At 44.4% G+C, this 26,500-nt stretch overlaps 1 protein-coding gene across 1 annotated transcript in view; it reads right to left on the minus strand.

Moving 5' to 3' along the window:
• The window catches only part of LOC138567582 (zinc finger protein 567-like), a 265,074-nt gene that overhangs the window by 96,099 nt on the left and 142,475 nt on the right, over positions 1 to 26,500 (minus strand). The window contains exon 4 of the mRNA XM_069645955.1: positions 11,169 to 11,282. Coding sequence (XP_069502056.1) covers positions 11,169 to 11,282 — 114 coding nt within the window. The remainder of the gene's footprint in view (positions 1 to 11,168; positions 11,283 to 26,500) is intronic.

The following is a 26,500-nucleotide window of genomic DNA, read 5'->3' on the forward strand; positions in this document are numbered from 1 at the left end:
CCTTTATCGCCCTCTTCGGTCAAGCAGTGACTATCTGGTCATTGTCCCCCCATTTCGTCTTCAAAGAGTGGGCGGTCAAGCCTTTTCGGTGGCCGCTAGTAAGTTATGGAATGGTCTCCCTTTAACTTTGAGGCTGACCATGAACCACCTGCACTTCCGTCCCTTGTTAAAACCTCTGCTCTTTCATTAGTCCCTAGATTAATGTTGTACTACAATGACTATCCTCGCGCTGAGAAGCCTTCGAGTGTGCGTGCGCGTAATAAATCTGAGTAACATAATATAACATAGCAGTGTGATGTTTCTTGTGTCCCTACCTATCAGGATACTGGTTTTAGAAGTGTTGTCCAGATGATATGCAATACAAGTATCAGGATAATAGGAGAAACGAGGAGTCGGTCTCTCAAAAAAGCACGGTTCTCCCTCTTGATCCAAGGGTTTCCTCAAAATTATAGTCCCGTCAAAATCCAGCAAACAGTTCAAAATAATCCAAAACAATTGATAGTTGCAAACCAAAATGCTCTGAAATTCCATTAGGTCTTAACAAATGGAGAAGTCAAAGCAAATGTTTAATCCTTATAGAAGAGGTTTTTCCACCTCCCTGGGTCATACTAGCAGGGTTCTTCCAGTCTACTGTCCCTTAGATGGGGTTGTAAACATTCTTCTGCTTCATACCAACAAGCTCTTGGCACCTCAATGCTGATCAGTTCTCCAGCTTGGTCCTAAAATGTTTAAGGGCCTAATTCACAGAAGCTTTTATAATGGTAAACTCCCATTGGAAAACACTCTGTGAATAAGGGCCTAAATCATCTGACAGACCAGTGAAGACCACCAGTGAGGCTGGGTTTCAGGTTGGCACCTCATCGAAGGTTTATTGCGCTCTGGTGGAGTTCAAAGGAGAAGTGTGCTTTTCTAGTCTCCCATGTCTTCCCCTTCTTCTTTTGGGGCTGTCCCTCAATATAGTTGGGCTGCCTCATTCCTCCACTTGCCGGTTCAATACCTTGATTCATAATGGTTCTCCTAGACCTACATGTCTCTGCTCCTCTCTTCTTCCCTGTCTGCTTTCTGAGGGTTTGAGACTCTACCAATCTGTAGACTTTCAACCTTATTTTGCCTCTGTTGAAATTAGCTATCTTCCATTTCCCAACTCTCTTCCAACTTCCTGGTATTCTCTTTCCTCTCCTCACAACAACCCATTCTCTTTGAATATCTCATATTTTCTCCTCTCTGGTGGTTTCCTCCTCTCTAGCATATCTTTTACTCCCTCCCTTATGTCTTCCTGTAGTATCTACCTCCACCTCCTCTTTAACCCCTGAATTCCCATAAGGAATAATGTTAGGCTCTGCCCATTTTCACAGTTAAGTGGTACACAATGTCGCTCTTCTGCATCTCTAAGCTCTTACCTTCCCTCTCTTCACAACAACTGTGCTCCGTCTCTCTTATAATATTCTGTCCTTCCTGGACTCCCATCTTATTTTCCTACTCCCCTCATCTTTCTTTCACTTATAGGTAGTATCGGTCAGTGTCTGTCGCTGTGCTAATCAAACATCTTTCTCTATCCTTGACTAACTCCTTCTCATTTTATATATCAGTGTCTCCATTCCACACCAGATCTATTCCTACATCTACAAATTTCGTCCTCAAATGCCTGCATACCTTTCTCTAGGTGTTCTGCCATTTGGTTTTCCTTCCAGCTACAATCTGTTTCTAAATGACATACTCCTATCCCCAACCCCCATTTTCCTTCTCCCCCCCCACTCCAACAAACTTCTTACCAACCAGATCTATTCCTTTTCTCACAAAACCACCCCCATTCTCAAACTTCCATACAGTTCCCTTTAAAAGGTTTCAACGTTCCCAACACTTCCCTCGTAGCCACACACCAGTACATGTTGCAAAGGCTCTTTCTTTGGCTGTGTATTCTTGCCAAGTCTCCATGCTTGGGGTCTCCACAGATGGTCATTACTCTTGCGGACAATCCCTGCTTGGGTTGGCTGATTTTTTAAAGACCAGTTTATCATCTCCTTGGCTGTTGTATGGCAGCATTGGTTGCAACTAGGATACAATGGCTGGTCTGTTCCCTAACTGAGCCATGTGCGCAAGGTGATGTTTTCTGTCAGTCAGCTGTCTTAAGACAATATAAAATCTGGTGGCCATTTTTACTTCTTCTTTGGCTTCCGTAGTGACAGGAGCTGTTTAGCTGCCTGCCTGACTTGTGAGCCTTTTATAATGTGGTTATATTTTTGGCCATTGTTATGTGTGCTCATGAATTCACTGACTTTTTGCAAAGGTCCACAGACCTGAAAAAGTCTGGAATCTCATAATACAGATTTGGAAACCCTGAAAACATGTAAACATGTGTGTTGTGCGGGTTCAGCAGCTTGGACACCCCTTAGTGGTTCCCTGGGTCCCCCCCATGTGGCATTCCCAGGTCTTAAGGTCTGGGAACTTGCCACACCAGGCAGACCTGGTAGTCTGTGGCACACTATGCACTTCTTTGAGGAGCATGGGAGGAACCCTCATGTTGTGTTATGTTATCAACACATAGACCTCATTCTCAATTAAAGTCCTGCACTAGCCTTGCAATAACAATGGAATGATGAGATTGTCTAAATCTGGTCAGCTTCCTTTCAACGAGCTACTGCCTATATAAGCCTTACGATATCCATTTAATTTCTTTGCCTCGATTCCTGCAGCTGACTGTTGCTTTACAAACTCAACACAAAGCTTTCTGTACAGTGGGCTGTGATGGCACTAGGCTGGACCAAGTAAAATTGATGCAAATATTTCTGAGCTGGGCAGGATCGAGCAGCACTGTCTGCTGTCACTCAGGTGCCAGCTGCTAGTCCACTTTTCAAGTGTGCCCGTCAGTGGCAGGCCACTTAAGAGAGCGGCAGTATCAGACATTAGATTGAGGCAGAAGAGAGGCACCCATCTACATCCCCAGCCTAGCGAATACCAACTCTTCCTCGAGTTGAAACCCTACAAAACACTGCCTAAGCCGAGCATCCCTTACACTTGGCAAATGTTCAGGAGCAAATGATGGGACAAAATCAAATACTTTGGGGGCTTCACATGAGACCATGTTCTTCTCTATATACTATGATTTGGTTTGTGATTTGATTTTACTTTACAAGTGCTTCTCCAAGGGTCTCCATACTCCCATAGCTCGTGAACTACTCGCATCCCTAAATAGAGGTGAGCTCATACAGTAAGATGGTTAGGAAAATAAAGTGATGTAGTAGTTAGACCCTAACCGCTCAACTAGATTAGACTGTGTAAGTGCATGAAGAGTAACGCTCATGGATCTATGGAAGGGGGATCATGGAAGGGGTGGACAGAAGGCAGAGCCAGGGGGCCATCAGAGATGCAAAGGGGATAAGGAGAGTTGTCCCACCAATGGGACATGGATGTATACAAGGCGGTATATGAGGAAATATAGTGTGCATCATCTTTTGAAGCGCTTTCTCCAGAGAACGTACAAGTCCTCAGCAGGCAGGACTACAGAACTCCTCATCTCAAGAGGAACATTTGCTGTAATAGGCCATATACTGCATAGGCCTAGCAACCCATGTCAGCCAGAGTTCACACCTGCAAAGAGAAGCCAAAGCATGGATCACTGGGTAAATGCAACAACCTGTGAGGGGTCAGAAATGAGAGATGGACACAAAGTTGCAATATTTTCAACTATAGACATCTTTCATAAAAAAAAGGGGTTGGGATAAAGGCCTTTCTGTCCCGATCCTAAAGAGAATTTCCCTTACAACGAAACTAAAGATCAGCAGTCTGTAGGCCTCATTACGAGTATGGAGGCAGACATGCTGCCTCCATACCGGGTTCCTTCAATGAGGAATAACCAGGTCATTCCGACTTTGGAGGACCCGGTAATTCCTCCTTGAAGGAACCCATCCCCATTCCCATTTGAGCCCCCATAGGGGCCTCGTAATACGGCGTCCCGTAATGAGGCCCGGTGTCTCATCGTCAAAATTATACAACTGTCCTTGTGTCCAAAACTTATCAGACACTCACACTAAAACAAAGGTAAAAGTAATTGTCTCCGTTTTCATTTAACAAAAAGTGTGGAAAAACCAAATGTGAAAATTAAAACAAATAATCCTTGAATCCAGGAGGTGGTTCCCTTCCCCTGGATTGTTTCAGGTAGAATAGCAAAAGTGTCCTTTTCAACAAATGATTCCTTAAGAGTAGCAGAAATGTTTCTTTCACACATCTTCAGGATGGCAAAATCTCTTTTGGAAAAATATCCAAATTATCTCTTTTCAACGACCAAAGTGTCTTTTTCACCTCTTATCGTAAGCTCCTGGTATACTCTCCTGCCAGGTACCTTTTCAGAATGTCTTTTCTCTTTATATGGATTACCTGGTATACTCCCCTGCCAGGAAACACCCTCTGGATTTTGCAGATGCCGTGGTATGCTCCTCCATCAAGTACCTTCTTCCAAAAACTCACTGCCTGATACAGGCCTTTCACTAGGACCTCCTACAATGTTCTCTTTTTGTATAACACAGTTGTACGCCTTCACTTGTTTATTCTTCATTGACAAGTTCTGTCTGTTAACGTCTTCACTGATATTCATAAGCTTGTGGCAATTCTTGTTCAAACTTTCCCCAAATTGACATCTCATGTATGGAGACTTGTACACATTTTGCATTTCAACTTCTTCATACATGTTCATTTACTGGTGATAACATTTACTCCAGCTTTCCCCATATTGAGTTCTCTTATATGAGGATTTGTGTAAACTCAGGCTTTCCATGTTATTTGGTCAGTATTCCAAATAAATGTTCAATTGTTCACATGCTTTTCTGAAGCCCCAGTGCGCCCAACACCTATGGGCAGACTCACTGGTGTTTGATGGCTTTTCCGAATTGCAGCATGCTGATGCAGCAAAGTTTTTACCTTTGGAAAGCTTCCCCTTCGTTGTTGACCCTCATTCAGTTCCCTCGCCGGCTCAGCGTTCTTCCGCTATTAGAACTGCTGCTGCTCACCAAGACTGTCTCCAACAGCCCTTCTGCTGCTGCTGGTCTTCCAGCGGTTCCTCCAAGGCATCCGCTGTGCCTCTCCCGAACTCACACCTCTCTGGTAAGCTATGCTTCCAAGCCGCTACTTGGAAGCGCTTGCCTTTCTCAGCGTGCTCCGTTTCCCAGTGCCTGCTTCTGCCTCTGGTGCCGCTTCCCGCTTTGCCCTCTCTGCATTTCTCTCTTTCACTCTCCAAATGCAAGTGTTCACAATAGCGGCTGTCGTTCCCTGGCCATGTGGGGCGTGTCCACCACCGGGGAATCAGTGATGAGTCTGTAGGATTCATCACAAACCTCAATGCAAGGCCACCAGAAAGAAACCAAGAAACACAGGACTGGTCACTACACGTTTTGAACCTTTCAAGGGGTGTGTGTTGAATTAGGCATCACCATGCAAATCCCATAAAATCATCCAATTTTAATTAAAGGTGATGATGATATGGATTATCCATAATTGTCCCAATTCCTAAACCACATATATCTGGGAACAGTTTGTAATACATTAAATCTCATGTAGAGGCGGTTTTCTTGTTATAACATATATTCCTTACCAGTCGAATTGGACCGATCAACTATTTGAGGTGAATGATTTTGTATACTAGCTCTAATCCACCAAGCTCATCCTGCATTGCAGGGGAAACTAGGTCCGTGGGCACCCATTTTTGTCCACCCTGTTTTGGAGCCCGAGAGATGGAGTGCTTGTACTCATTTGCTAACTCCAGAAGTCTGTACTGTTTTGACAGGTTCTCGTCACTAAATTAAAAATGTGTTTGTGTAGCACTTCTGCCTGGTTTGCCCCTGCCTCTAAAATTGTAATAGGTGGTGTTATTATCCGTTGTAATGATACTCCATGTACAGGCCTCAGCATGGTGAAGGGCTGAGTTGGCCTTGCTGGGCTTTGAGCCTGTGCCCTCTAGGTAAACGCATTTCTAAGGCAAACACTTAACTTGCCAACCTATTTTATATACATAATCACCACAAATCATCATTTCTGCATGTGCCCAGTTCCATATCCCCAGAGAGAATCCTGAGACAGCCTTCTTACCTACAGACAAAGTTTCCCTCCTCTGGAGAGAATGCCCAGACCGATTCTTTCTTCATACGGAAGACCCTATATCCGTGCAGGAATCAATCTTTTCTAGGGTTAACATTTTCCCCAGCTGTGTGAGCGGACCTTTGGTACAGTTCACATATCCCTCGGTGACTCCACAGAACCTTTTCTTTGCTACAGGGGACACGTATGTCCTTGTTTGAAGAAACAGAGCAGGTTGTTTCTCCGAGTGACATGTTTTATATCCTCAGGGGAGTGAATCTCAGCAACCATCCATCCCACAAGAGTCTGAATGTATTGCCCTCCATTAATCGCATTAATTAATTCTTGGTCAGTATGAGTTTTTTAATTCTTAATTGCATTGTAATTGTGGTTAATTCATCCAGGGCACATTTGGCAGAGATAAGCCCTGAGCTTGCCCCAGGCTTCCCATTTGAAAAACTATGGATAGTTTTCAGGGGCACTTGACCAGTCTCGGATTATGGTTGGTTGAATAGGGTATTGCGGGAGCTGAGCTCAAGTCATTACACCTACAGCCACACTCCGTTTGTTCCTCTTAGGTTATCAATTTCTGATTAAATCTATAGAACCCATCCTTCCTGAAAGCTAGCAATGTCTCTCTAGTGAATCCATCGAAACCACCCAACCCACAAGTAACTAGCTATTTATTCTGGTGCCACACACCGGAACCAATCCTTCCTATAGGCGACCGGCTTGTCACCAGAACTAATTCTTCCAACAGAAAAAACTTGTGATGGGATAGCCCTTACTGGTTCAAATTTTATCGACCACTTCCCTGTTTCGTGCTGATCCCTAGACCCCTTCTTTTGACATGTAGCACCATGGATGACATCCCCTCCCCAAACCCATCAGTTCTACAGTTGTCAGGCTTTTTATCCATAGGTGAATCCCCAGAAACCCTACTTCCTTTAAGGGGAATGGTATTTTTGTGTCTGAGCAAATACCCAGAATCCCCTATTCCTAAAGGGGAAATATTCTCTTTGCCTCTATGAAACTGTAGAGCCATCCATCCTTCAAGGGTGGCTCTAGTGACCTGGAAATTCCATTGATCCCATTATTTCAACAGGCAAATGAGCATTACCCTTCTTTGCTAGGAGTGAGAATTTCCAGGATCTAACTTTTGAAATGTAGTGTTTTGACCTTGAGACCAGTGACAATTCTCCCTGCATTGGCAAACTGCTAGAGTTTGTCAATATTTTGGGTGACAGTCAATATGGCTTGGGGAATACCCTTAAACCCATGTTTTCCATACGTAAAAGCTAATTTCTAAAACTGTACCTTCCTAAAAGAAAGGCAGCCCGCATTGAATCCATCTTTCCCAGAGTTGACAGGTCCTTCATTCCTTTCTGCAAGCTGCAAACATGATATCGCTGTACACAGCCAATTTGCTATGTAATGATGACTAGTCAGCAACTTTGTGCGGTAAAGCTGCTCAACAGCTCAGAAACTGCAATCCTGAATGCACACTATTGGCCTCCCCAACAACACTTCAATGGTAGTTGCCCCCCCTGATTCTAGGTACTTGAACAGTGTAAATGCCTATTTAACTGTGCAATGCTGAAGTGGTGTGTAATCCAGTTTGGGTTACCAAGCTGTTCTGGTATAGGTGCATATTATGCTTTTCTTAGATTTTAGTATGTTTTACTTTAATGCAATGTGTGCTCTTTTAAATACTGAAGGTTTATTTTACAGCTGCTGACATTCTAATAATTGCCAATTTCTCTTGATGTCAATTATACCTCACAGCAAGCGCCTGATCAAAGACACAGCCTGACTGCTCAGCCTGGTTACTAAGTGAGCTGTTTGGTTCCTTCATGAAGGTGGGAAACAGGTCCACAAGTTTGCCTTTTTAGAAAACACACACCGGCGCTGGTTCCGTCACACCCAACAGTATGACAGACACCTTTTTCTTTAGTCGAAGGAAGAAGCTGCAGCCAAGAAGCCGACACGCCATCTGCTGGGGAGTGAAGAACAGCTACCAGTGAGTGAAGGCAGGATTACTGCTTCCACAGGCCTTCTCCTGAGGGAGTCGTGCTCCTCACATGGAGGATCGGTGCTGTCACTCAGACACAAACACCTCCCGCACAGTGCAGAAAAAGCCACTCGTACAGTCTGTGCAGAAACACATACATCCCCCAAAGCTGTCAGGCATCTTCACAAATGAAATGGTCTCTAGAATAGGGCCGGTTGGGCAGATACCCAAGCAAGCACTCTTTCAGTACAGCAGAAGAGCCTGCAGGAGCCCCCTCCACTACATTTCTATATAATTGCACTTCATAACTTGCGAGTCCTTTCATAAGCGTCCGAATAAAATAAAAAAAAAAACACACAGATTTCACTGGACCTTTGCAATTCTCTTTGGACATTCAAGATAACAACAAACACGTTTTAGTGCAGAAAGAAAACGAAGGTGGTTCCTTGTGCTTACAATCAGTACGTAGAATTAGAATAAATGAAGAGGGGAGGGTGCAGGTGCATGTCTGATAGAAGGATGGATGGATGGGTGGGTGGGTGCAGAGGTGGAAGCAAGTTGTGCGGTAGCTTGGGTGCGCCATAGATCAAGATGGCGGAAGAGGTCTCTATTCCCATTCTAAGATGTCTGGGATCTGAACAATCTAAAGGACTGTTTAAGGGAGTATTTGAAATGTGCTCACGCAGGCCTTTGAAATGGCTATCTTTACATGTTTACCGTTAGGGCACTCTGGAATAGTAATTCTAGGACTACCAAGCCGAGAATACTGTGTGAAAGGCGAATGCCGGCAGTGGTAGAGAACAAGTGGAGACAGCACACGCTGAATGAAACAGCATATGCTAAACCCTGGCACCCTGAAGTAAGAATGGCTAGCATTATCCAAATGTGCACTGTTTTGATGTAATTACTTCCCTATTTTGTACTTCGACCCAAAGCTGAACATTTCCGTTATTGTGTGAATGTGTGTTATGAAAAATGCTGCCCTTGTATTAGTTCAGTAATGAAAATCCTAGAAAAAAAAGGCCATAACGTGTGTTGATAATTGGTTCAATGTAATTATATCCCAGAAACATAAAACCGGATTTAAAATTAAGCGGTAAAAATGTGTAACAAGATCTACTTTTACTTTAAGTAATGTAAATAGTATGAATACAACATTTCAAAAAGGATGAAAAAGAAAAATAAGTTTACTTAAAAAAAATGGTTTGTTTTTGATTTAGTTGTAGTCGGGGATATCATTTTCATGCCACATCTTAACTTGGCACCTTGTTTGATGTACCCATTTTCCTCCATGAAGGCATACTATCAAAACGGGGCCCTCACCCTTACTTTTACCTCCGTCCCATTTCATGAGCTTTATTTTCAGCATTCTTCATTTGTTGGAGTTATTTTTTACTAAGCGCCTCATTAAGAGTTTGGCGGTGGTGCCAAAAACGGTGGTAATTAAGTGGTAGCTCTGTTTCTACTGCATTACCTCCACCATACCACACCGCCAAACTACTGGTTTGGAGGTAAGGCAGAAGAAAAACCCTCCAGCAGGAAGCTTGGGGGAATTCCTCTGCTTTACAGCCAAAAAAGGCAGAATGACCACTGGTGGTCATTCTGCTGAAATCCCCATGGAGTCCAATAAATGGGGACTAACACCCACTAGCACCACTTGTAACCTGGCGGTAATTCCCCCAAATCAAGTGGTGGTAACTGTAAATCCGTTTTTGTAGAATCTCGGCAGATTTACAGCCGAGATACCACTGAATTTGTAATGAGGCCCTCACAATCATGGGAATGTTGTACTATAATACAACAAAATAAATACAAGCTCTATTCAGACATGAAAACAAAAACTGCAAAGTGCACCCCAAATATCCCCTAATATGAACTTCAGAGGAAGTGCAGAATTCATTGGGGAAACGTATTGATTTATGGGATTGTTTGGAGAATTACACACCCCCCAATAGATTAGAGGTATCAATTTGTGCAGTATAGACTTTATTCCTTTAAGAAGCCTCAGACTTATTTGAACCTATGTCCATAAAAGGCTCAGACGATTCATTATATTATTTAGAATGGAACAGCTCCCAACAATCAGTGTCACAGGGAGTAAAGATGAGATCCCTATCAAATTACGATGCTGTCGTATATGCGAAGAACGGGAGACATTGGAGACAGCAAAACATCTGCTGACTGAATGCCATGCAATGACCAGTATAATCAAGTATTATATTGGTATGTATGTGCACAATTGGGAGTCCATTGGGGAAATGTACTTTTGGCTTCATTGTACCAACTCTAATAGTATGTGCCTGTTAACTATATAGCATCTAGTTAAAGATTGAAGCCAAGTTGGGTATAACAATATAAGAAATGGGCAACTCACTTGTTAGCCAGCATATATGGTCTTGATGTAGATCTCCCTTTGGAAGAATACCTCTGAGACGACTCCATATTATCGAATAGAATACAGAATGCTGTACATCAATAAAAACAGAAAGGCAATATCTACATGCTGAACGCCATTGGATTGGAAATGACCAGAATGGCCCATATGTCAGATAGCTATATTGGGGATATTAGAAACAGGATTACTGAATTGAATGTATTATATGGTTTCCACATGGGAAATGAAGGCATTATGGTATTGATGGTTTTAGTAAGATTGTGTTGTATTTTATGGATATTATGATATCATTTTTTTGTACATTTTTTATAGTATGTTTAAAGTTTCTTATGTAAACTAACACATTAAATAAATAAAAATATGAACAACTGCAGGAACTGATCTTGAAGAAAAGCAGATCTAATATCTTATATATAGCCTCAGAATGTCTCCGATGATGGATGAAAGAGCTTGACCGTTAATTAGGAATGCTGTAAATGTAGGCTTCTCTGCATTGATGGAGCACAGATGGAGTGATCTAGAGTAAAACTAATCCCCACTTGACCCCAATTATATAAGCCAAACAATACACTGCTTCCCACTTTATACCTGTAAAATATTATAGTGCAACGGGATGAAGTAGAACATTGAATTTCAACAATCATTTCAATGCCAGAAGGCCCTCAATATAACTTGGAAGTAGTCAGGATTGCTTACCCGTCCAATGGTCCTTGGATCCGATTTGCTCTTTACTGTTAAAGTCACTTTCCATATACGGCTCTTCTCCACGTTCTAGCATCAGCAGGACCTCAGGTTTGACAATCGGACAGCCTGTTCACAGGAAAAGGGGATTAGTGATTAATGCAGCAGCAGTTTGTATGTGACTGTGCACACACAGGGTTGGTGTGTAGGTGTAGAAGTGACTTATGCCATCTCTGATCTCATGTCTAACATTGCAATAAATGTGCTAGAGGGAAGAAAGGGTCTCTGAGAACAGCCAATGATCTAGTCCAATAGATTAATATCGACCACCGATATAGCACAGACCATTAAATGAGCCTTCCCTTGGTTCTTCAGCACTTACAGGAGTTTCTTGCTTAAGGATGAAGGGCTAAGTCAGCCCTATCGGGATTCAGATTGGAGACCTACAGTACGTATACAGATTGCTGCTGTAGATGTTCATCCATTTTATCTGCCCCATTACGTGTGATGGTTTCACAATTTCTATTGCCTTGGATTGAGCAATCTAAAATTCTATTCAATATCTTCCTGATTTTGAAATGTAAATCATTGCAAAATCTAGTGGATTTGATTTATACACGTGGGTACTGTTTGGTGTTGAAGTCAAATCACTAATGTACAACATTATAAACACATTTTCAACATAAAATTAGAATGTCCCTCATTCGCCTAAATACTCAAATGCCTCCAACTTGAGAAGCCCCACATGCTCTTCAGGATTTTGTGCACATCTTCCAGCACTGAAATGAATGAGGGCATTATGTGAGACAAAGGGCGTCTCCATGCATAAAATGTGTTGACAAGCTCCACCCTCAGGTACACTTTATGGTAAGGACTTTGGGTTGCTGTATATTCAATGCTGGAGACAACCAGTTCGAATATTGGCAGCTAACGTAGATTTGGATACCCCTGGAAGCCTTTCATCGAAACTATTTTAATCAACTACTACTGGTGGGATTGGGGGCATGGAGAAGGAAGAGAACATAAATATTTCCCAAACTCTCCACAACTCAGCCCCATAAAAGCTGCACCGACATAACCTCAGCCTGAAAATGTGAAGGGCTGGTGTAATGTATATCAGACTAACTTTGTTATGAAACGTCTATTGGGCTGCATTATTTTGCTTCATCGAAAATCACTGTGTGTGCACCTCCCAGCTAAAATCTGAAGCAAATCAAACTCTTAGATACATTAAATAAAATGAACGTCACCCCCTAAACGTATCGCAGACAGATTAGGACAGCCTACTTGCAACTAGCAGAAAAGAGGCCTTAAGAACCAAGCATTTATCCATGCAGTCAACATCGAATGCTCTGTGAGAAACCTGAAGGTGTCTCCCTGGCTAAACCCCCGGTCTCTGTCATCAGATGGCCAGGACATGACCATTGCTATTGGATCCAGTTCATGGGGGTGGATTAGTGAGGGAGGATCACCTGGATGGGGAGTCCTTGGGGAGTGGGACACCGACGGGTGAGATGCGGTATGCCCCTTCTTTTGACACCTTTTCCCCATCCTCCCAAGTAGGACATTCAAAAATACTGCCCCCCCCACCCATTTTCTGACATGAACACTTTCGCACAGGATGCAAGAGCCATCTACCCAACATGTCCCAATACATGGGTCAGCAAAGGCAGTAAATTGATCAGAAGCGCACACACACCTGACAGCCCTTTTCCTTCCACACAGTGATAAAAGGTGGAGCAAGAAAGCACAACGAGACAGCTAATCCAGCCGGCAGTTTAAGAGAAGGAGAAAGGCGGCGATAATCGACAGGGTGCCAAGAAGAGAAACAACCTTGCCCTTTCCAGACCTGTGAAACCTTCACGGAAGAAAACGTAAGCCCCAGAATAATAGCTAAATTGTCTTGCAACAGATGTGAACGGTCACAGGGCATGCCTATGGTGATAAGCTGGAGCGAGGGAGACTCCTGCTAATGTGGTACCTGATTTGACTCCAGATACCAAGGGAAGCCAAGCGGTTCATCACAGCCGGTGAGTCAAAGGGAGAACCGATTAGAACTGGGCTGTGTTGCATGAAAGACGCAAAGTGGCATATTGAGAGAAGCTTAATGAAACTGTGATACTATTAGAGGAAAACCAGAGGGAACCAGCACCATGTGGGGGCGGTCTCTGGAAACCCTGGTTTATCCCATATTGGTGAAACTACAAATACCAGAAGGCCATAGGAGAGCAGTCGAGGAAGGTCAACATGGTCATACACGAGGTCTAGCAAAATCCCTGCAACCGAAAGCCTTTGACCTAAAAACTGCAAAGGAAGTGAATTCTTGATTGTAAGAAAGTACAAGTGAATATCAGGTTGGCAAGAGTGAATCCGGCAGAGAGATGCTGATGAGGAGGGGGCAAAGTCTAAAGCCCCAAGAAACAAGGGTGTTGACAAAGGTGAACCTGGCAGAGGGATGTCCACTTGAACTGTTTAAAAGGACATAGATTCAATAACTGCTGAACCCATATGCATGCATACATACATTTGTTAGCCGATCCCTTGCCCTCACCGAGAATAAATTGGCTCACACATTGTTTGTCAAGTGTTGGCAATAAAAGGCCGTAGGTTTTTATTGTACAGATATGGTTATGGAGATAACAATCACATATCATGACACTAACATACTTTTGGGCACCGTGTCCTGAGGTTACCCCCTCTGGCCCGTGCCCGCCTTCTTATGTCCCACGACCTTTTGTGGGCACCGTACAGTGCCCTGTACTACTTCTCCTTTGTTCTTCTCCCTTATTTGTAGGGTGGGAGGGTTTTGTGGTAAAGAAGCAAAGGTTTTGGAAGGCACTGAGTAAACAGTGCACCCCCTGTGTGATTGGGTCCCCGTTCAGGGTCCACAAACTGTGTTTTCTCAGAGCTGCCGCTCTGTATTTATAAGACCCAGGGAAGCCCTGGGTCTTTGATATGTATAGTAGTGGGGGCTGTTATGTTTCAGCCCCCGGCTGGATAGCCGACTCTCTGCCCCCCCCGGGGGGGCAGGTCTTTGAACCTGGTCCCTGCTTGCCTGTTGGTTTCCTTAGGTGCTTAGCACCTTGGTGTGTGAAGGAAGGGTGAGGTGATTGCTCACACCTCACCCTTCCTCAGCAGTGTGTTGCACAGACTGCGTGTCTCTTTGGCTTGGGGGAAGGAGAGGAGCAGAGAGGGGGAGAGGTTGGCTTCCCCTCACCAGGCCTGCTGATGGTAACAGCAGTTCCCCTGCCTCGCTTTGGGAGGCCCTGCAGCATTGCCCAGAAGGGTCTGCACCCAGAAGAGGGGGAACGAGGGGTGAAGAACTATCATCTGAATAAAGATAAGAACCTTTTGATTGAACGTATGTTCTGATGTATATAAACAAAACAAACCCTTGAAAGCAAGGGAACAGCCATCCGAGGTCCTAATATCAGTAAAGAACATTCTAGGGATTTGCGCCCATGCGAGGGGGATCCCAGGGTGAAAATCATCACCCAAAAACCCACTAAAGGGGACTGTTTATTTGATTTGTGGAATACGATTTGTGAATGGGCAGCGCCCAGAAGAGGGGGACCCAAGGGTGAATCCATCACCCAAAGAATAGCTGTTGAAAAGGAACTTTGTGCTTGTTTGCTATTTTACTCACTCTGAGACTTGCTGAAAAGAGACTTGGCCATCGAGGCTTCAGAGAAGTTGAAACCGGAACGGTCATCTTGTGCTGGGGAAAGCTCGAGAAGTGTGCTGTGCTCAAAAGTCCCACCCTATCCTGTGCTCAAAATGTGCGGAAGGAGACCCAGGCTACCGCATCCTGACATATTATTTGTGAACACTTCTTTGTTGAAAACTATCCCACACCCTTTTTGTATTAGTTGTAAGGTTTGGCAATAGGTTTCTTAGTATAGGCCCTTTTATTTGACACAGCACTAACTAGGAGTGCCTTATTTTTCATTTGATGGTTGATGCTTGCTCCCGTTTTAGATTTAGGAATAGATTAGGCGTTTTTTCCAACCTGCGTACAGTTTAATAAACGCCCTTGAAGTGTGATCATTTGTGTCGGTCTTTACTGTTGCCACCATGAGTTCCTTAGAGCTGATACGATATTCTTTACTGAGAATTCTGGATGCTCTCAAAGCTGTGTTACCAGCATAGAAGATAAGGGGGACAACCTTTTCGAATGGGTGGACTTTTAATTTAAAAAAAAAGCAGTCATCCAAAAAGCTTAACGAGCATTGAGGTAAGGGAGCCTCATTGTACTAAATTGTTCTTTTGCAGATTTTATGGAACACATATGCATGTCTGGAACATATGTATGTTGGAGGATATTTACTGTGAAGACTTTTCAATATTTACTTATATTTATAAGCTCTGCAGTTGTATAAAAGCTACAAATGCATTTCCTACTTAGGGTTTGAGGTAGAGCACACACCAGTTTTGTCACTAGTGGCATCCAGAAGGATTTGGGAACGCATGAGTAACAGCCTCACCACAATCTCTACAAAAGCTCATGGTCAATATGCATCACTTAGCCCCCACTCTGTACTCTCCCAGAAGCCTTTGCCACACACCAGTGGCAGCACTAAAGGCTCACTATAATGTCAGACCGACTTCTGCTACAGTTTCTCAGACTCTGCCTGTTTCCCCCACACCAGAACCTACTCATTAACAGGGGCTCAAAATGACTGACCAATGAGGGCCAGGGCATGGTGACAGTGGCAACCATTTCAGCTGGACAGCACTCTCTCCACCTTCTGCAGCTCCCACTAGCACTGAAACTAAAGGGTACCACAGGACGACACCCACTAGCATTTCCTGTCTCGATCCTTCAGACCACGGAGTAACAGATAGCCCGGGGTCAGGGGCACAAACATAAGTTGTTGTCCTGACAAGATACAAAAGTTCCCTGGATGCAGGATCCGAATGGAAAAGTGGCAGAGGAGTATCAATGTGTTACAGGTGGGGGACTGCAGCAGGAAGAACTAGTTAATGCCAAGATGCAGGTTTGTCGGTCACCACTGTCAAAGGAAAGCACATAGGGTTGTGAGAGGAAGGCAACTAGAGAAATGAAGGAAAGAGGCGAAAAGAAAGTAAGGGCGATAGACCTTAAGAGACCAAAAGGGAGAGAAATAGAAAGGGAAGGAAAGAGGGAGAAGGAAAAAAGAAGGGCGACCGAGAAAACAAGAGGCAGGGACAGATTAGGAGAGAGGGAGGGAGAGACTATGAGAGAGGGACTACAAGAAAGGCAGGGATAGAGAAGCGCAAACAGAGCTAAAGTGAGAGGGGCTAGAGAATGAGCAAGGGGTGGAAGGAACAATAGACCGAGAGGGAGGGAACGACAGACTGAGAGGGGAAGGGAAAAGGGGGCATCAAACCGAGAGGGCAAGGGAGAAGTGGGTGTCAGAACGAGAGGGAGAAGTGGGTGTCAGAACGAGAGAGAGAAGGAGAGAAGGGGGCATCAGAACGAGAGAGATAAGGGGGTATCAGAACGAGAGAGAGAAGGGGGCATCAGAACAAGAGAGAAGGGGGCATCAAAACAAGAGAGAGAAGGGGGCATCAGAACGAGCGAGAGAGAGAAGGGGTATACCAATGATGACGAATGGAGCAGAGCAAAATGGAGGACGCACCCCGATAACCCGGGCGGTGTCCTCCTTCTGTCCTCCCCCGCCTGGGAAGAAGGGGAGGCGCCGGCCAAAAGCACGGCAGACTAAGGGGAAAGCCAGCGAAAAAGGGAAAGTGTGGCGAAACATGAGGAAAGCCTGCAAAGGGCAAACAAAAGAAAGGGGAGGGGCTACCCCTTTATAGCAGGCGGGCTCCTTACTGCAGCCAACAAGGGCCAGTGTGCTCCTGTTATTGGCATGGCCAGTGTGCATGTAAGTGGTTGTGCAAAGGGGGTGGCCGGTTGGCTTTTGGGGCAAGGACGATTCAAGGTAGAGATAGCGCACTAGGTCAACTAAGGAGTGGAAACATGGCGCCAAATTAACGAGTTGCTCTGGGTACATTTGAGGGTTTTCAAGGCTGGCTGTGGGGATTCTGGGGCAGGGCCGAGGCAACGAAAATGTGCGCACTACGGAGCACGACAAGTGAGAAGGGGAGGCCAGACGTCACAATTGATGTAGCAGCCTCAGTGGTGGGGCAGGGGAATAGTGCAAAGAAAGCAGCTCCCACAGTGAGGGACGTGTTAGGCCCACCTCAAGGGCCGGCACGCTATGCAGGGCATTTTAGACGAAGTTGGGGGCAACAGCATACGGACACGGTGGTATTGTGGCATACATGCAATGGGAATGTGATATAGGGGGAGGCCCAAGGAAAGCAGCCCGGTGGAGGTGTTCTTGGGTAGAAGGGTTTGCACAGCAAGGTACAAGCAATGACAGCGTTAGGTTTGGATATTAAGGGACGTTTGTGGGTTGTTGCTCGGGTGTAGGACCAGGGGTACATGCATGTCTCATGTTGGATACATAGTCCCTAGAACATACAGAAGTGGCCGTTGGAATACATGGTATGGCAGCCGGGCCGCTTGTGTTAAGGGGCTCGGGGTGAATTAAATACCCATTTGATACACTGGTGGATGTGTTATTGTAGCAAAGTAGTGGTCAGGAAAGGTCGCAAAAAGGACCACGGAAGGTACCAGACTTTTGGGGGTTTATCGTTTGAGGGTGAGACTGCTTGTAGATTCCCCAGGAGAATGGGGTTTATGTCTAGGTGGGGACAAGCTTGGCTGGCCATCTCACACGCTGTGGGTACTAAAGGGGAATCAAACAGAGGTTGAAGATATTATTATGGTATAAAAGCCTCATGGAGTATGGATTGGGTGAAATGTACATCGGGTATAGTATGCATATTCTCACTACAGGTACAGATTTGTACGACAAGGGTAGCACGCAGAGCTTATGGAAGGGATGACTCTCACAGTGGCCAGGGGTAGTTAGTATGGAAGCAAATCCAATTACTATTGAAGGGGCTCAGGGACCGCTTTAGACTGAACATCATAACGCCAAAAACAAGGTTCTATTGGCATGGCACCTGACGCAAGGGACGGCAAGATTTTGGAAGGTATGACAGGGGGCCATCTGGTGGGCGTTACAAGCTACAAGGAGGAATAGGAGCAGGACGCTGGGGTACAGGGTTGCCTTTGGAAGCAGGATTTCAAGAACAGATCAGCAAGACCAACCCATACTCCATCCTTCAGGGGTTATTGAACAGGTAGCAGGGGGAGTATGGTCTTACTGGAAGGACAGAAGAGAGAAAGGAGGCTGAGGTAAAAGGAGAATGGACTGGCTCCTTCCGGTCATGATCAGAAATTGGTGAATTACTACAAGGGCAGGCAATCGGCAAGAGAGTAGAGTGAGGTAAAAGGCGAGTTGGTTTTGAAATGATAACAAAAGTATGCAGCGCAACTTCACCCGGCAGGAACAGCGCTCTCCCAACATGGCAACTCCTGTAGGGGCAGGCAGAGCAAGGATAAGTGGATTGGGGGCTGCAGCCATAGGCATAGGGGCTGAGGAATCAGGCAGATTGGGAGATAAAGGTCTGGGTGTTCTAAAAGGTAAATCAGACCGGAAAAACTATACATTGACTTGCCGCCTTGTCATCCCATCAGCACCAGCCTGGAGGAGAAGGAGATCGGTATGGGTGTTAGGACATTCTATTGTGTCTAGGGCTGGGGCAAGCGGGACGGCAGAGCAGGAGGAGCCGACGGCCAGCGAATTCAGGTTTGTGTGGCACAGGGTGCCGGGAATGAAAGTGCTGCAACTCCGGGGGCAGGGCGCAAGTTGCTGGAGAAACAGCAAAAACCGGACATTTTGGTCATACACTTGGGAGGTAACGACCTGACAAGCCTGGGAAGGGGGGGCTCTAATGCGGGAAAGGATGTTCTCATTCTCATTACAGGAGCTGGCAGGTCAACTGGGTGAAACAGAAATTTTACGGTCCGAGATAATCCCGAGACCGGAATGGAGAGGTGCGGATAATCACGCAGCAGCGGAGAAGTCCAAGCGGAAGCTAAATTGCGCAATGGCAAAGTTCTGCAGGGGCAGAGGCTTTGGGCAGATCATGCACGGCCGGATTGACTTGAAATCTCCGGAATATTTGCTCAAGGATGGAGTGCAGTGATAACCAATGGGAATTGATCTGTTTTACTGGAAGCTAGGCACAAAAATCCTGGGAGCAAAGGGGGAGCCACGGTGGGTGGTAACCCACCCGTGGTGTGGCAGTGTTTGGCCGAACAAACACAAGAGAGACAGACTCCGGATGAGCCAGGAGAAAGCCGGAAGGGTCTTTGCTCTTCTCAGACCAGCGCCCCTTGGGAGCCTAAGCATCTGGGGGGGGGGGGGGACAACAAGGGCCCAGCTTCCCCCAAGGACATGGCACTCTCCCCGCCCAGGAGCGCCTGCAGGGGCAGGAGAGGCTCGGACGCAAAGGTTGGGAGAGTTGGGCCTTTTCTGGACTCTTGGGGAACGAAAGGGGGAAGCAGGTTATTTGGACAAGGAGCAGTCGCCACATCTGAGTGTTTTCCACTAATATGTGCAGTATGGTTTTATGATATTGTGGAAATAAATCTACGGCCTTTTTATGCCAAAAAACAAAGCAAGACTCATTCTACACTTTTCTGGGGGGGAGAAAGGGAATGATCTATTGCTATGTGTTGGGCCCAAAACGGACAGATGCCAGGGTTATCAGAACGCGAGAGAAGCGGCATCAGAATGAAAGACAGAGAAGGGGCATCAGAGAGAGAGAGAGAGAGAGAGAGAGAGAGAGAGAGAGAGAGACGGGCAAGACAGATTGATTGGAGTAGATTACTGAACAGGTCTTATAAAAAGAAACTAGCAAATGAGGAAAGAATCAATGAGAAGGAAAAATAACTGGGACGTTATTTTATTAAAATGCTGAGGGTAGCGGAAATGACACGACCCTTGACCTCCGATGACATCACAGGGAGCAAAGGAACACAACCTTTCCCCCCTTGATAAAACAGGAAGTGGCATCATTGGTGCAATCAAATTAACCCTGCAGTAGAGGCTACATTCAAGTCAAAAGAGTAAGGGCAGCATCACAACCAACATGTATTGCAGCATCAGTCACTGGCCACTCTGACAAACGCTACAATCAATTCATTCACATAGGGTTCAACAAATGGGGGTCCAAAAAAATTGCTGGTAAGTACTGATCTAAATTGTCTCAACTTTGCCCAGCCTATGTCACATTATTGCCTACACAGGCCAGTACTTTCATGCTATGGGCCTGCCAAGGTGTATTTAAAGTGCTGATACCTCATTTTCACATACTATAAATGTTGTTTCCAAAGTGCCATATCACAGGGAATATGGGGGTCAGTATTTGTCCCCGTTACTTAACAGATGTAGTCACCCTATAAAACAGCCACTCGCAATGAGGCTGCCAGTCAATGGGGACCTCAGGAATAATACATTGGAACATATGGGCAAAGAAAGCGAAACCCATAAACTCAAATTAAGGGTTTAAACACAGAAAACAAAAAAGAAGAAGTTCTAGGATTGAGGCTTTGGTGTCAAGTGTTTGCACAAAAGGACATTCCTTATGGCAACAGTCAGGTGCGAAAAATGTACTTGGAGCAATGTACTTGGACCATAGACGTACCAGCGTCTATGGTCTAGGAGGGGGTTAGCCAATCTATCTCAGGTCATTGACTTCACCATAGACATTCAGAGAAAGGACTCTGGGCTCTATAGTAAGTACCCATGAATCCTCAATGGGTTTACACCTTTGGGGTTTGTACTTGGGAGCCAACAGAGAACATTTCTGATAAGAGGAAGTAAGGGGACTCTTGTGTCGTACTAGCCCAATTTGAAGAACAGGGTAATTGAGATCTGCAAGGAGGCCCAGAATAAGTTAGAGAACTTTTGAAAACAACCATAGGCATCCAAAGAAAAGGACAATTGGCACGTTTTGTAACCAAGGAGGTGATATAGGTCCTCTTGTCATCCTCAGGCTGTAAACAGTTAGCACACTGGCATAGGCCACATGACATACCAAGCTTATATTTAAGGACAAGTACGTATCCCAACCTGGTAAAAAGACAGCAACCAAAATGTACCCGGGTAAATTGGTTTAAAAAGGCTTAGGTAAAATGTATTTTGACAAAGAAAATGTGTTCTGGTCAAGGTTGAAAAACCTTTCCTGCACCCTCGATGCAACCCTTGTAACCTGGGCAATAATTACAAAGATCACGCCCAAATGTGTCAGCCATGATCCAAAAGGTAGGGCCACAATCAATGAAATTGTGAGCCAGACTTTGATGAAGCATTCAATCCAAACACCACTATCAGTCCAAGTCTCTCCAACTGCCACATTTCAGAGGCCCAGCAAATGTCCCAACAAAAAAGAGATTTGATGGAGATCCCGGACCCATCCCAGCCATGTTGACCTTTATCTGTAGTGTGCATTTTAGGAGGTGGTCAAGTACAGTCTCTCACCCTTAATAGAAAATAAATTGCCCACACGGCACACTTTCTGAAAAACAGTCTATTAAAAGTTGTATTTAAGGGAACTGTACATTTACAGTTTAGTACCAAGTTAGCCACAAGCTAAGAAACAGTAAATTGTCTTTAAAATACCCAAAGCAGGTTCAAAGTCAATAGGTAAAATGATTAAACAGTTCAGTAAACTATTATCTACTGTACAAGAACTTTAAAAATGAAGGGCAGTGATTTGTATACAGAAATGCCTATTACAAGGTAGGTAAATGTCAAATGGGCGGGGCACTCGCTGGCGATTGGGGAAGATGGCCGCCAAGAGACAGGACTCTGAAGAGTCAGTAACATTAAACCTCACCCACATAGTTTGCTTGTCAATAAGGGACATTAACCAAGCACTGTAGTCAGGGACAACAAGATTGCTAATATGAGACCCTGGTGAGAGGAAATACTTTCCAACAAATAGGTATAATGGCACAGAGCAGGCCGAAGAGATGGAGACGTCATGTTTGGGGAACAACACGGACCAACCAAGGTGATATGAACAATGAATGTGGGCTGTAAAGGCAATGAGAAATCACTGGGTCAACACGCAACACAATCAATATAAAGCAGGCGAGGAACAGAACCTACTCTCTTTGGTTTGCATGCAAGCAGGGATAATAGAGGACAAGCGGTATCTCAGGAGTGATAAATCCCCTTGACACTCACACTTGATTAGCTAGCTGACCTTAATTGCAATACTGACATAACTTTGAAGGCCCAATGTCCATGGTCTGACCACCACATCACCTTCAATATCATCAAGAACTCCGGGTCTATCAACCTCCCACCGATGGCACCAGGCGCCTTACCCAGAAACGGACGTAACATCACAGCAAACAATATCCTACCGCTACTGCACCCTATCCCAGCACACCCCAACTGAGGCCAACTGGAAAAAAAAAATTACCCAATGTCAAAGCAAAATTTGCTAAAATAGCCAAAAATTACAAACAGGCTGTCCTCCAGATGAAAAGCTCCACATACAAAGAGCTAATAACAAACGACAAATCGGGAACAAAGGAACTCTTCGCTATCCTGAGAGAACTAGAATCCTCAGAACCACAGCTAAAAGTCTGCAACAAAGATGCAAATTGGTGCACCAGCATCCAACAAGCACTACTATAAAATAGCACTCCTGCCAACTAAAATCGAAATGAAAAAAGCCACTATTCAACCCATCCTACCACCTCATCAGACTCCCTCTCATACGGCTGAGAACACTGTCCCACAATTTGAATTCACACCTTTCTCCAACTCGGAAGTTGTAGAAATAATCACCAGCCTCAAACCTTCAACGTACCAATGTGACACTTGCCCTGCGGCGGTCATCAAAGACCGTGCAACTGATCTAACTCCCTTCATCACAAGTCTTACCAATGCTTCTTTTGAAAACAGTACTGTCCCAACCAACCTTAAAAATGCGTTGGTACTCTCCTTACTAAAAAAGCCATACCATGACCCCAACATACCAACAAACTATTACAAGACAGTGCCTTTCCTACTTAAAATACTAGCTAGAGTAGCGTATCTCCAGATCGAAAACTGCCTGGAAGCCAACAACCTCTTTGGCCTTTCGACAATCAGGCTTCCGCCCAAAACATGGGACAGAACCGCACTTCTGGATTTGAAATTTCAAATGGATGAGTTTAAAGACAAAGGTAAATTAGCTCTGCTCCGCCTACTCGACCTTTCCGCAGTATTTAGTCTGCTCAATCATAATATACTCTATAAACATCTATCTTCAGCGGCCCACTTCTCATCAAAAGCCATTCAGTGGATACAATCCTTCCTTGCGGACAGAACAATGAGAGTTTTCTCCCTTAGTGCAGCAGCACAGCCAAGCCTGGTCACGTGCTGTGTACCACTTGGTTCTTGTGTCTCACCAACACTTAATAATATCTTTATGAAACCCCTATTTGATCGCCTTCATGACTTGGGTGTCACCTACACAAACTATGCAGATGACTCAAATCCTCATTCCTATCTCTGGCTCTCATGACATCGATTCGGCTTCTTGGTAGAGGTGAGCGTGCACAGCCTTTGTAGACTAGTTTAGTTTGATTCCTCCGACAAAATGTTGAAATAATGCTGCATGGGGTGCAAACCCACTATAAAAAGGTGCCTCCGTGGAGTGGTACTCCAAAAGTAAATGAAAACGAGACCTTGGCTGTGAAGTCAGCGGTGCGGGCTGCACTCCCTGATACCACTCTGATGTGGTATTTATTCACTTGATAGTTTTTCAAAACATTTGACAAAAATCATTGGTTTGTTAACTGATGATTCTATTCTTCATGAGTATTATTTTGTTGCTCAAGTTCACTGTTATGCAGATGCATCCAAGACCTAAAGGTTATGGCTAATGCATTTCGGATAAACAATCCTTCTGCAGGGCCACCTTTATAAGGCATGTGCCTCTAGTTAGATCTCTAATAGCCAAAAATATTATTTTCAAAACGTTAAGCCATCATGAATTCATACGAATCAACACAAAGTTTTCAATCAATAGGTTAGGGGAAAGCATATCATTGCCAAAGTTGTAACAGAGGTCCATAATTCCCAATGTTAATAATCACATTGTACACATTATATAGCGTGGAGTTCCATAATTTGCAATATTGATCAGCACATTATACCCATTATATTGGCACATAGTTTGTAATCAGAATCGGTTAGACCACAGAAATCGACAATATTCAGACAAAATGGATGTTGTATAGCATTGCATTATTGTCCACCATTGGGTTACATACAATATATACGTGAATATGTGTTGTAGGATAGTCAGACGATTATAGCAGAAAAGAGAAAGAAAAAAAGGAAACTAGAATCAGAGTCAATCTTAACTACTCTCAAAACACATCTACTTAGTAATATATTTTAAAAATAACTAACTTGTGGATGCTTTTGAAAGCGTTAGCTCTAAGGGATAATAAAAAGTGCAGTCAAAGTGATGTCTCCTTATTTATTAAAGTGAGCGCGTCTTAGTGACCGCGGACACGAAAACAAGTGCCTCGTTGCTTGTTACCTGTTGTCTCGCAATCGGAATAGAGATTCTTGACAGCCTGTTATGCGCGTGTTGAAAACAGTGTGTGCCGTGTCCTGAAATAATATAACGGTCTAATCAGTTATCGTCGAACAATTGGACGGCATCGTGGAGACACTACGATCTGATGGGGCTGCTTACCTCAATCAGTTCTGTTGCTGATTGTCTGGGGACGCAGCATACACGCGCCCAGGCATGGCCCCTCTTGTTGTTTTCGGTCACTAAGGTAACCACGGTCGATGCGTTTGTGCAGCGGCCATTAGGTTGTTCACAAGTCCTATCCGGACTATCAGTAAAATACGTCCTACGTGTCTGAATATCGTGAAGGCTGACAGAAATTGCAATCAGAGATATCTGCTCTCAATGTAATTATACTTCAGTATACACACTATTTCATGTGCTGCATAAATTAGCATATTCGGCCGAGCATGCACTGGTAGCCCTGTTCACAAATAATGTGATACCATTCATCAAGACACCATCTCGTGTATGTGCATCTGGTATCTGTCTACAATCAATTCTAAGTCATTAACACTAAAGGTATAAAAGGCATGATATAAAAAAATCGGGTATAAAAGAGGAGAAGAATAGGAAGAAACAAACACTTCAAACTAAGAAAATAAAAAAAATAAAAACAGAAACTGAAAATTAAAAAAATTAAAAAAAACAGTCTGCCAAATTAGTATAGAGAAAAATATTAGTGATTGAACTCTCTATTCATAATGGATCATACTCTTGAGTATATCGATTGTACATCATATATGTTGCTGCCAATGTAGGGTTGTGAATATTTAAGAGAATTTGGCTTCTCTCAACGTCATCTACCCAACGATCCAAACCTTGATGGCCCACCACAGTTTATGCTTGAATGATGAAAAGTCGGAACTTCTCCTCCTAGGGTCACAACTCTGCCTTAAGAAACTCGACGACTCCTTTAATGCCTTCAATATAGACGGTAACATCATAAAGGTGTCTAAAGTAGTAAAAACCCTAAGTGTCTACCTGGACTCAGCCCTTACCGTAACCAAACAAGTCAACGCCACGCTGCAGCAGCAGCCTACACATCCAAGCTGATCAATGCTTGCAAACCCTTTCTGTCTCCTGACACTTGCACCACACTAACCAGAGCACTCATCCGGTCCAGATTGGACTACTGCAATGCCCTCTATGCCGGCACCAAGAATCGCAATATCAAAAAACTACAGGCGATACAAAATAATGCCCTCAGAGCAGCTCTAAATATACCCAAAAACTCACATCTCTACAACAAGAAGGAATGCCCACTGGCTTTCTGTGCAACAGCGTATCGTCTTTAAAACTCTCACCTTGACACACAAATGCCTTCAAAATGTAGCTCCTACTTACCTAGCATACAAAGTCTCTAGATCACAATCTAACAGGCCCATGCGCTAAGCACATATGCACCTACTCTCCACACCGAGATTCAAATTACAAAAAGCCGGAGGCAGTAGCTTCCCTGCAATAGCTGCTAGACACTGAACACCCTACCAGCCAAACTAAGGCCTGAAGACTCATTCTGGACCTTCCGAAAACAACTGAAAACCTGGCTCTTCACACAAGAAATACAGAACTAAGTCATTCTCACCAGTTAGTAACCTAGTAACCTAGCTAGACAAGTAACGCCCATTGTTAAGATTACGTTACAGCCTAGCTCATATTATTATATTTCCTATCATGCATATGTGCAACCATGTAACCCATGTATTATTATCATGCATATATGTAACTATGTAACTACTGTTTTAACTATTGTCTTCCTCTGTAAGAACAGCACCTAGATGCCTCCGGGTTCG

Source organism: Ambystoma mexicanum, chromosome 2p (genome assembly GCF_040938575.1).
Source record: "Ambystoma mexicanum isolate Mex_15411 chromosome 2p, UKY_AmexF1_1, whole genome shotgun sequence".
NCBI classification, from domain to species: Eukaryota; Metazoa; Chordata; class Amphibia; order Caudata; family Ambystomatidae; genus Ambystoma; species Ambystoma mexicanum.